The sequence below is a fragment of the Medicago sativa genome, chromosome 1 (assembly GCF_051527215.1).
Source record: "Medicago sativa cultivar Bolivia chromosome 1, Bolivia_mono, whole genome shotgun sequence".
In the NCBI taxonomy this organism is placed as follows: Eukaryota; Viridiplantae; Streptophyta; class Magnoliopsida; order Fabales; family Fabaceae; genus Medicago; species Medicago sativa.
This window is the reverse complement of record NC_140749.1, coordinates 94,658,374-94,670,695: the sequence shown is the minus strand read 5'-3', so window position 1 is coordinate 94,670,695 and position 12,322 is coordinate 94,658,374. Positions and strand designations below refer to the sequence as shown.

The window sequence follows — 12,322 nt, the reverse complement described above, 5'->3', positions numbered from 1 at the left end:
TTTTATTTTACATAAATGTATGACCATTAAAAAGGTTGCGTGAATTTCTGCCACTACAAACATATGACATCTTGTTAATTTGTTTGTTTTATCTCATAAAGGTTGCGTGAATTTTTGCCATTACAAAACAATGGTGTTGTGTGCCATCATTCAAAAGCCATGAGACACCTTAAAGTAGCAATTGAACTAATTAAGCTTCTCAAATATTCCTCAATCGTTCTGTATCATGCACATAAACTCAATTTCTTATCAAATAAAAATCAAAGATTGTGTATCGGATAAAACCTAACTAAAGTTTTGAAGGAAGAAAAAAAATAGAATTTTCACTGTGAAACTACGTTGATAAATAAGGATTCAACATGCTAATAAAAAACCCTAAAACAGAAGGATTGAGGCTTTTGAAAATTGAGTGAGAGAGAGAAGAAGAAGAAGAAAAGGAAAGATAGATGCTTATTGTGGTGTAATGTGTGGACAAGAGGAAAACACCCACCTTAACAATTTTATTAGAATTAATCACAATCATTAAGTATTATTAAAATGAAGGGTCAAGATTTGGAATAAGTGTTTAGACTTACTCTTGGAGTCAATGGATCCCTTCTTTTAGTGAAAATCGGTAGAACATATTAGGAAATGAAAATCATAGTGGGATATGGTACATGATAGTCTTTAGTGAACAAATATTAGCCTTTGGATTAAATAAAATCAACGGATAAAATTTGGCGTCAACGAATCTATTGACACCTGGTGTCAACGGATCCTGACTATATATATATATATGAGTTTTGTTAGAAGACACCTTTTTATGAAGGTGTCTTTTAACAAGTTATTCAATGAGCATTTGTTAAAAGACACCAATTAATTTTTATGAAGGTGTCTTTTAGCAAAGTTATAACTAAAAAGTGGAAATCACACCTTGAGGTGTAAATTGCTAAAAGACACCTTCATGGGTGGCTTCTAGCAAAACTATATATATATATATAGGTCAGAAAGGTTAAAGAGCTACTAATTTTCAAATAAGTGACTTCGAAGAAAACAAACATTTTTTTTTACAGTGACCGAGATTTGAACTCCGAACCTTGCATATACTATGCATTGTCTCTACCAACTGAGTCAAGCTCACGAGGATGAAGAAAACAAACATCTAATAATTCATCATACATTACATGCTTTATGAAAATTAAAACTATAATCATATTTTAGTGTAGAATAAACATACGAGCATGCATGCACAATACGACATAATGATAAATCAAATAATATATGAACATCTAGATTCTTCACAGAAAGGTTACAAGATATAACAAAAATAATTCTTGAAGCACAAAAGAGAAGAAAAATAGATGAGGAAGATCCATCGAGTTATGATTTTTTCTCATTTTAAACTTCTTGTATTTTATACACCATTTTAATAGGAAGGAATAAGAGACGATAGGCAATGTGTTTCTTATATTAAAGATTAGAGCCTATATAGTGTGACCAATTATCCAAATAGAAATTCAAATTGCATATGAAATTAAATTAATAGCATCTATCTATGTAGTTTAGTATATATAAAAAAGAAACAATAATAATATAGTAATCGAAAAAAAGAAAAGGAAAAAAACTCTAAAAAAAAAAAGAATAAAATAAAATGGAATGAATAAAGAAATAACGTAATTGGGGATTTGGCGCACAGAGAAGAAGCATAGATTAAGAGGGAACAGAGTTTGGAAAATTGAAAGAGAGAGAGAAGATGGACGATTATACACGAGAAATGATGGACCTCAAAACACTCGTCACTCGCACTCTTGAGAAGAAAGGCGTTCTCGCCAGGATCCGCGTACGTACTTTTCCCCCTTTTCATTTTTCAATTTCAATCTTAATTAGGGTTTCTTCTTAGATCTAATTCGTCTCTAACTTAGGGTTCTTCTTCAATTCAATTCAATTCAATTCTTCTTTGTTTGTTTGTTTGTTTCAGGCTGAGCTTAGAGCCAGTGTATTTGAGGCTATTGAAGAAGAAGATCGTGTCATTGAAAAGGACCAAGCTTTGCCACCTGCATTGTTAGGTAGCTGCAACGATCGTGCTAAACAGCTTCATGCTTCTCCTTCTGGTCAGTACCAATATTCTACTCATTTGAGCCAATTCTTATCTGCACATCTGCACATAACCATAAATATATATAAATTTACTTATTACCAGATAGATATTCCCGTGCCTGCCTTTATCCTTTCCGATCCGACCCTTGTGTTTTGATTTGAGATGCTTTATGCTCTCTTTAGTTCAACCAACCCCTCCAAATCCTCTCATTTTTGAGGGGAGATAAACTCAAATTTAAAATAATCCCTTGATTCCCCTCCAACCAAACACACTCTTATGTTTTGTTTTCAGATGCTCATGTTTATGATCTATTATGAAATCCTCATCTTACTTACTTTTGTCCTCCCTTTCGGTTATTCGTCATGCAGGTAGGCTCCTTACTGCACTCATATGTGAATACCTTGACTGGGCCCAGCTAAACCACTCACTAAAAGTTTATCTTCCAGAGTGTAATTTGGTAATCAATCCATTTATATTTATTTATATTTTGCCATTGTATCTGTTATCGCGTTGCTATTTGTTAATTCCTGTTCTTATGTTGCTTTTGACTTGACATACTCCTTCTTGCAGGAAAAGGATTCTTGGAAGTCTGAGTTGAAAGAATTTAGCAGCAAAAATGGATACGATCTTAATAGAAATGGAGATGCCCCTGTGCTCCTGGATGTTCTTGAAGGATTCTTGAAATTTGAGGTCAGTCAGTTGCACTCATCATGTCATTTTTTCATTCTTTACCGTGCTGTTTTTTTATCTGGGCTTTCTAGGCTGTACTGCGTTGTGGTTATGATGGGTTTTGGATCTTATTATAATGTAATCAAGGATTGCATAAGCTGCAGGTTTTATTTGGTTTTGTTTGATTGAACCTAAGCTAAACCTTTTTGTTCACATTCTAGTATTCTTCTGGTCAAGCTAGAAAGCGCTTACCGTGTTTAATGTCACAGCTTGTGAACTGTTCTCCTTCCACATGTCCTATGTTGCATGTAGTGTGATAACTCAAGTTTGGCTAGCTAGAAATCCTATTACAGCTGGAGTTATGTCAAAATGCTGTAGTTTTCTTAGGTTGGGTTAATTATGATTTTGAGAATTGTTGAGGTGAAATGTTGTAATCTGAGACTTGTGAAATTTCAAATTAGAGATTGAGGAAGCAGCGATATATAGAAACAGATGATGTTTTTTCTAAATGTGAAATATCATCTTGACAATTTAGAGTATAGATGACATGAAATTAAGACTGCTGCCTTGCTTGAGTGACCTATACGGTGCAGCCTGATTTTTCTGCTGACTTAGGGATCTATGACTGAGTTGTACTGCGATTGTGTATACTCACTTGACGACAAAATAATGTAAAAAGAAAAACAAGAAATCATTTTGGGGATCTTTTCATCTGTACAGGAATTTCTACCTTCTGTTGATGATAGTACAATTGGGGATTTTTTCATCTGACCTGTGCAATAAAAATAATGAATCGATTTGAAAACCAGATATTAGAATAGTTGCAAATGTGTACTGACTGTTTAGTGATTGTTTACATGGTGATTATGATTTGATAGAACTTATCCCAAGCAAGAGCTAGCGGTAGGAGGCTTACCACTTCAGACACCGAGCCTTTGCCAAACTCGGAATCACGGAACACGCGAAGGCATTCTTCATCATCTGTTGCTGGTGGCTTACCTCCACTAGGAAGGTGCATAGCTGACCTTAAGTGAACATTTGTTTAAGCATAAAAAATGTTTTTAAAGTCGTATAAAAGAGTGATTTCTGTCCAAAAAAAAGTTGCATAAAAGGATGATATAGTTTGTTAGATATTTCACATAGAACAGAATATATTTTTTGTTTGGTTTCATTATAGCAAACACTTTGTAGTTTAAAATGTATTCTCAATTACAGTTTTTATTTTTTAGATGCTACTCAGCAGCTTTTCAAAATAACCAGAAATCCTGTTGTTTCTTCACACCTTTTTTTTCTTTTCAGAAGATCACATGATATTTTTTTATGAAGTGCTTTTTTTCATGAAAATTGCTGTTAAAAACGTGGTTTATTTTTGCAAGTTGGTCTACCTTATTGTTATTTTAAATTTCTTTATTTGTTTTACAACTTCTCTATTTCTTTCTTAGTAGAAATTTTTAAAGTAACACATGTATTTTGTTGCAGGGCTGTTCCTTCATCTCAGGCATCTGGTGGGTATTTACTGTGATTAACTTTTAGAGTAGTTTACTTGTATGCTTGGAAATTTCGTTTAATTTACACTCTAGCATTCAGATAGAAGAGGAGGACCCTCCGCGTCTTCATACAGAAAGGATGAGTACAATTGGCGATATGACAGCGATGAACTTCCCGAAGATGTAATTCAAGCATCAAATGCTCTGGAAAATCTTCAATTGGACAGAAAAGCTAGGAATCTAACATCATCTTGGCGGTTCGTTTTGATTCAATTCTGACGTTATTATTGTCACTACTCATAAAAATTCATATTTTATCACCATCTTTGTAGTTGGTTATGATAGCATTCAGAGCATTGTAGTTGGTTATGATAGCATTCAGAGCATTAGCAATAACCTTTCTCTGGTTTTCATTGATGCTGCAGACACGCTGGTGATGGAATGAGTGAGGATGATGGCAGGGCTGACCATGTTTAGGGACATATATTGCTTGTATTGTATAACCATATTCTGTCCTGTATTTTAATGTGTATTCTGAATTTTCTGCCGCTGATGATGATTGTATGAGCCCGATTTTATGTAAGATTATATTTATTGTGATATGATTTAGTGTTGTCATTGAGCTTTTTTCCTTCCAAATTTTCCTTTTGGCTCATATCTGAGAATTTTATCTAGATGTGTCTATAATGTTGGCCTATGTTTGCCAAAGGAACCCCAGTTAATTGACATCTAGTCTGGTGAAGTTTTTTGTTAGTAATAAGTTGAATTCAAGGCAGCCATGCTTTCTAGGTTCTTTGGTTTTATGTACTAGAATAAAATATTTTTGTTGACAATGGCTGAACATGTGGGCTCTGAGTCTGAGGAATAGGGTGAGAGCAGGCTCATGAATGCTGTCATTGCTTGATTGTTCTTATTTTTCACGATAAATTTTGGCTATTTTTTTAAGAGAAATGACACGTGCACAACCAATTTGTACAACGAACAACTTATTTTAAATTTATAAATATATTTTTATCAAATATTTGATTTTGTGCACCTCACAATGCTATAGGATGTTGTATTGGATGTTTCAATTTTAATTGTCCAAATAACATAGTAGCTTTTACGTGATTTGTGTATAGAACGTTTAGAAGTTTAGTTTTTTAGAACATTTTTTTTTTGAAGAATTTTTTAGAACTACTATTTTCAGTCTTGTTTTTTTATTTCTTATTTTGAGAAAAATCTACTTGCATTTTGATTATTGAATGGATATTTACAAGTACAAGTGAAAAAAATATATTTATTTCTTTGATAAATATTACTTCAGAATAGATTAATTTAGTCGATGTTATTATGAATGTTTGGAAACTTGGTAGGGTCCAGAGGATTTTTAGGTAAAATGATTAATTTTTTGAAAAATTAATAGATAAATTTATTTTGAAATATAATAATGAAAATACGTATGAAATTATACTTGTTTTGTTTTGGCAAAATAAGAAAAGTATTTATCCTCGAGATAGTTTTTTTTTTTTTTGAAGGATTGATATTTTGATTTTCTTTTTTTTTAGGGAAGGGTTGATATTTTGATGGTTATTTACGAACATCTTATTATATTTAATGACTGATTTATTGATTAAATCAAAGAAGCTAATGAGAGTAGATTTTTTTTATTAACTATGGCAAAAATATTATTGATTTTATTTTATTTTGATTTTAATTTAATATTATAATTGTAAATGTGTTATGATATGATAAAATCAAGTTTAATGAGAATGAGAGGATAATTGGGCTGATGTCAATATATTTGTCACTGGCAAGCTAGTTTGTTAAAATTGCTCGATAGACACCTCAATTTCGCTTTCGATCGGATCATAAATTTAAATCTATCATTTTATGTGTAAAATTTGATTGGGTCATAGCTCTCAATCGGATATAATTTTTTTTTTTTTAGAGATGGATGTGGTTTATATTTGTTGAATGAATTTGATTTTGATTTGAAAAACATTTATACTTTAGTGTGAAACCGTGTGGTAAATAAAAAGAAAAGAAGAGTATTTGTATTTGAAAAGAGCTGGAGAAATCAATGGAATAACCTATTAGGGGCATTAGACCCTCTCGAGTGAGTCTTTTCCTTTTTGAAGAGAAATTGCTGTGGGAATAGAATAGACCTTTGGTACTACGTATTCATGTGTTGCTGTATGGCATGAACAATACGGTCGTGCTGAGATCATTCACAATGATCAAGGCAACCGTACAACACCCTTCTTTTGTTGCTTTCTCCCAAAATCATAGGTTGATTGGTGATAGTGCTAAGAATCAAGCTGCTTCCAACCCTCTAAACACCGTCTTTGGTATTTTCATACTCCTTTGTTATTATTGTTTGTTTGCCTATGCATGGTTAATTCTCAAGAAGCACAAATTCTTGTTCTCGACAGTAATCATGTTTTTTTTTTCTTTTTCTTTTTCCAGATGCTAAGAGGTTAATTGGTAGGAAGTTTAGTGATCCTGTTGTTCAAGATGATATATCGTTATGGCCATTCAAGGTCACTGTCGGTGATAATGACAGACCCATGATTACTGTCAGATACAAGGATCAGGAGAAGCAACTCTTTGCTGAAGAAGTATCATCTATGCTATGGTACTCACAAAGATGCGAGAAATCGCCGACACATATTTAGAATCATCTGTGAGGAATGCAGTTGTTACTGTGCCTGCTTATTTTAGTGATTCTCAACGAAAAGCCACTATAGATGCTGGTGCCATTGCTGGCCTCAATGTTATGAGGGTGATGAATGAACCTACTGCCGCAGCTGTTGCATATGGCCTTGACAAGAGAACAGACTTTGTTGGAGAGCGGAATATTTTTGTCTTTGATCTTGGCGGTGGCACTTTTGATGTGTCTCTACTAACAATTAAGGACAATGTTTTCCAAGTTAAGGCCACTAATGGAAACACTCACCTTGGTGGAGAGGACTTTGATAATAGAATGGTGAACTACTTTGTACAAGAGTTCAAGAGAAAGAATGGAGTGGACATTAGTGGGAATCCAAAAGCCTTGAGGAGATTGAGAACTGCTTGTGAGAGGGCCAAAAGAACACTTCCTTTCGTTGTTGTCGCCACTATTGAGGTAGATTCTTTATTTGAAGGCATTGATTTTTCTTCATCGATCAATAGGGCCAAGTTTGAGGAAATGAATATGGACCTTTTTAAGGAGTGTATGAAGATCGTTGAAAGTTGTCTTATTGATGCTAAGATGGATAAGAGCAGGGTAGATGATGTTGTCCTTGTTGGTGGGTCTTCTAGGATTCCCAATGTACAACAACTGTTACAGGACTTTTTCAAGGGGAAGGAGTTGTGCAAGGGCATTAATCCCGATGAGGCTGTAGTTTATGGCGCAGCTGTTCAGGCTGCATTGTTGAGTGAAGGCATTCAGAATGTTCCAAAGTTGGGGCTGCAGGATGTTACACCTTTGTCTCTTGGCATGGAAGTGATAGGAAATATAATGAATGTAGTGGTTCCTAGGAACACTTGTATTCCTGTCAATAAAACAAAAGCCTATATAACAACTAAAGATAACCAAACCATTTCCTATATTCATGTTTATGAAGGTGAGAGAACAAGAGCCAGTGATAATGTAACATCCCGCTCGTCAGCTAATGGAAATTTCATCTGTTAAATGTAGCAGAGGGCTCAGGTTTATGGAAAGTGGTTATGATGAAGAAAGTTAAGTACGACGAAAGATATTTATAAGTAATATCAGTTAAGCATGAGTTATGTATCAGTGGCAGGTAAACACGACTGAGACGAAGGGTATTTAAGTAATCTCGCATAAGGGAGTATATAAGTATGTTTGGGGCACAAATTACTCATTTCCCACTCCACTTTCTCTCTCTAGGTTTTGGGAAGAAAATTCTCTCCTCCTTCTCTCTATGAACCGCCCCCAATCTTTCCTCTCTAAGGCATCAAAGTCTTCCAAAATCATGCATATGGTGGCTTGGTAAGCAAGAAACAAGAGAAAACTTGGATTAAAGCTTGGCTTGGTGGGAAAAGCTAAAGATCAAGATTGAAGCAAAAGCTAGGGTTTGAGCTTGGACTTGAAGGAAAGCAAGCAAACATGATAGGGTGAGTTCCATAGATAGTTTACCTTCCTTGGGTTGTGTAAATTCCATGTTTAAAGCATAGAATTATGTTTAAGAGAGGTTTTGAACCTAAATGTACTTTTGATAAATTCTTGTTGATTACTTGTTAGTTTGCCATGAAATAAGTTTATAAATGTATATATATGTTGCTGGATGATTATGGTGCATTGCAGGATCGAACTGGACAAGTTTTGGGTCAAAATTGGAAATTTGGTACCACAGACCCGAAGAACTACGCTATTAGCGAAATTCTACGCTAATAGCGTAGCTCCCCAGAAAAGCCACGCTCCAGGGGCGCTATTAGCGCAGCCCTCTGGAATGGCCAACTTAATTTTGGCCTGTTGGGCCTCCCTCGGGTCGGTAGTGCGTTCCGAAGCATTTCTTTCAACGTTTTACAACTTCATAACCCTAAAACAACATCTAGGCAATGCACATAACATCAAACGATTCTTGAAAAGAAAATCATGGCAAACCTAATAAGAATGACAAGAGTGAATCAAGAGAGATTAAGCCGATATTACTCGGGTAGCTATGAAATAAGAATGGGCATGAATGTAGAGCCTCAACATAGTGTTGAGAACTAGCAAGATAGCATGAACAATAAGTATGGCTAGTATAGGATGAATTCCTAGAAAGATAAGATGCGAAGTGTATGTTCTTCGCCTATGATCAAGTATGACTTAGCAAATATGTAAGCCGTGGATTGACTAGATAATCTCTCCGCCACGATAAGTATGTTTATGAACAAGTATAAGTTACCATTAATCGGATCGATTAAGGTTCCGAGGTAAACATGTATGTATGATTATGTTTAACTTATATGCACGACAAGACCATGATTAATAAGTGTAGGTGGCATGTCTCTTGCTATCCACATCAGGGGGATACAAGGGGTTCTCGTAATGAGAACGATTCAAGCCGTAAGGGACCCGCATGTCACCGAGTAAACAAGACGTAGGTGTTCGTGTCTCTTGTTATCCACGCCAGGGGGATACGGGAGGTTCTCGACCTAAGGGGAACGGTTCAAGCCGCAAGGGACCCGCACGACACCGAGGGAGTCCGATGTACGTACATCGGTCATGTATGGGATTGATTTCGGGGTTACTCCACCCGGGACTATCCGTAAAATGAATCAAGATAATAACTGTTTGTTCAACGCTAACCTAATGAATGAACTTAGATACGTTTATGCACGATATGATTATGTTATGTTCATGTTTATGCTCATGATTAAGTTAAGAGCAAGAGCAAGATATGATATAGTACAAGTTATGTATAGAGCAAGTTATGAACATGATGCCGATGACGATCTTAGGTTTCCCCTAATCGTCCGGTTTAGAATCGTGCCATGATTATGTTATGTTAGGCCTTGATACGTAGATCGTATTCTTGGCAATGCGGTTCTAGGTTCCCTTCTGACCGCCATGACACGTATAGGAAGTGAAGCCTATAACAAGTAAGATATGATTATGACGGCTCTAGTATGCACTACCGTCTAAGTATGCAAGTCCCCACACACGTATAATCAACCGTCAGGTTGTAATGTAGACACGTGGTGACCTTAGGTTTCCCCTTGAGGTTGCCTATAGCCTAGGATTTAGGGGAACTCACTGAGACATTATGTCTCATCCCAATCCTTATTTGTTTCAGATAAGCAGGATGTTATGCATGTTCGTAGCCGGATGGATATTACTTCAAGGGTTCGTTCGTAAAGCTGCAGGACGATGTGGACATCTAGGATGTATTATTATGTATGGATGAGTGGTGTTGTATTATTATTTATACGAACGTAACTTGATGTAAATATTATTCATTCGAAGTTTTTAATTGTTGTATATTTTAATGTATCCAGTACTAATAATAACGCACGTGCCAGACTTTCTAGATACGTCTGGTATGGGTGTTACAGATAACAATTTGCTTGGTTCTTTTATTTTGTCTCGTGGCTCCCCTTCTGCAAATGTTTGTTTTTCTATTGATGAAAATGGTATTTTGACAGTTTCGGCTAAGAATATTGATTGCTTCTGGCAGTTCAAATAAGATTACAATTACGAATCACAAAGAAAGGTTGTCAAGTGAGGACAATAAAAAACTGATTCAGGAAGCTGATAATTACCGTATTGAAGACAAGAAATTTCTAAGGAAGGCTAAAGCATGGAATGCATTGGATGACTACATTTACAAAACCAGAAATGCTTTAAAGAAAGAGGATATTAATTCGATGCTCACCTCAGGAGAAATTGAGAAGATCGAATCTGCAATTGCCGTGGCCACGAATTTGGTTGATCAGAAAAACCAGCAAGTTGAAATAGATGTTCTGGAAGAACATGTAAAGGAACTTCAGAGTTGGATGGAACAGATTATAGCTAAGTCTACTTAGTTATTTAATTATTTTTTCTCATATAAGTATTTAGTATGCATTAAGTCTAATAGTTAAGTAAGGTTTAATAATTTTCTGGTAGAGACATGTTATCGAAACCATTCCAACAACAGTGTGCTGAAACCATGATGCAGACACTCTTGTTGCCATTAAGATTAATTTAGAAAGAAAAAAAAAATAGATTTTATTAGTTTACAAGTTTCTTTGAGTCTTCTCCAAGATTTTATCTTCTGCATAATCAGTTGATCGATTTCCTTTTCTTAAGTACATAATAGAAGAGTTTATTTTTTGTTTCATGCTTTGTATTGAAATTTAAAAATTTAGACCAAGGTTTCAGCAGGATTTGTATTATAGAAAAAAGGCGATGCTTCTTAATTACAAACACTTACAAGCATCTCCTATATGTAATTTTTTTCTTTCTTTCTTTCTGAATTTGCAGGATTATGATAACTCCCAAAAAATTTAAGCACCAATACTTGTCAAATGACACAAACCATAGTTTATTCCCTCCTTAGACTTGATTACATATCTTGTTACTTAAGAACATAAATCAGTCCATGAAGATCATTAACATCTATCTGTTGAAACATGAGATGTCTATTGAATGTTTCCAAGATAAAGGATTGTAAAAATTTCAAGATAAAGGATTTCTTACTGAAAACAAAGCATTCTCATTATGCTTGCTTAACTTGTGAACAGTTCTTGGTAATTACTTATTTAAAACTTCCTTTGTTTAGTTTCATTCAAATTATGAATAACGTGATTAGAATGTGCATATCATACATTGAAACACGGTTCACGCTAAATCAAACAATTCACTGATTTGCCAACATAAAAAATTATGGAGTACACAGCAAGTAACTAAAAATGACCCAAACCCCTAAATAAGAGATCTTATAAATAATATATTTTACTCAATCAATTGAAATGGACACAAATAGTTGTGTGAAATTAATTTTCCAACACTCATTCAATACCTCATTTTATGTCAATTTCTCTATTTTTAAATGTTTTTTGATTTGAAAACCTACAAAACGAAACATCAACCAAGATAAAGAGTAGAAAGTATGCACGTGCAGCCAGAGATAACAAATTGAGAAATGGGAACGTGCTTTAGTGGAATAGGAAGTTTCTAGATAAAGGGGGTCTCAAAATTTGAGAATGCAACTTAATACGCAAAGAATTATGAGTTGGAAGGATATGTTTCGTCGGTGTAAATTCATTTTTCACATTATTATAGCATTAATAAAGTGCAGTTTAATACTACCTCCGTCCCTAATTATAAGACCCTTTTATGTTTTTTCTTTGTCCCTTTTTATAAGACCCTTTTCAAATTTCAATGTAAATTAATGATTTCTTTACCACTATATCCCTATTTATGCTGCATATTTTTCTACAATATATAATAATAAATACTCTATGAAAACATTAACTAATTCTCTCTCATAAAGGGTAAACATGTAAAACAGTAACAATTATCAACAAATTAATTCAAAAATCAACTTTCTTAGTTCCCGTATTTTTTTCAAAAGGGCCCTATAATTAGGGACGGAGGTAGTAGAGTGTTTTGATGGAATACACACTTGTTATT

The 12,322-nt window shown here is 34.5% G+C and overlaps 1 protein-coding gene, 1 long non-coding RNA gene and 1 pseudogene across 2 annotated transcripts; all 3 read left to right on the top strand.

Moving 5' to 3' along the window:
- Positions 1-1,654: 1,654 nt before the first annotated feature.
- LOC146959459 (protein TONNEAU 1b-like) lies at positions 1,655-4,855 on the top strand. Its single transcript, XM_085741015.1, has 8 exons — positions 1,655-1,819; positions 1,958-2,090; positions 2,446-2,534; positions 2,648-2,767; positions 3,625-3,758; positions 4,226-4,251; positions 4,334-4,490; positions 4,659-4,855. Exons 1-8 carry the CDS (start codon positions 1,733-1,735, stop codon positions 4,708-4,710), a joined length of 798 nt encoding a protein of 265 aa, XP_085597141.1. The 5' UTR covers positions 1,655-1,732; the 3' UTR covers positions 4,711-4,855.
- A 710-nt stretch (positions 4,856-5,565) lies between these two features.
- On the top strand, positions 5,566-10,850 carry LOC146959457 (heat shock cognate 70 kDa protein-like; annotated as a pseudogene).
- LOC146959458 (uncharacterized) lies at positions 8,194-10,198 on the top strand. The gene is made up of 2 exons (XR_015024960.1): positions 8,194-8,334; positions 10,002-10,198. It is a non-coding gene; the product is annotated as an uncharacterized LOC146959458 (long non-coding RNA).
- Positions 10,851-12,322: the final 1,472 nt, after the last annotated feature.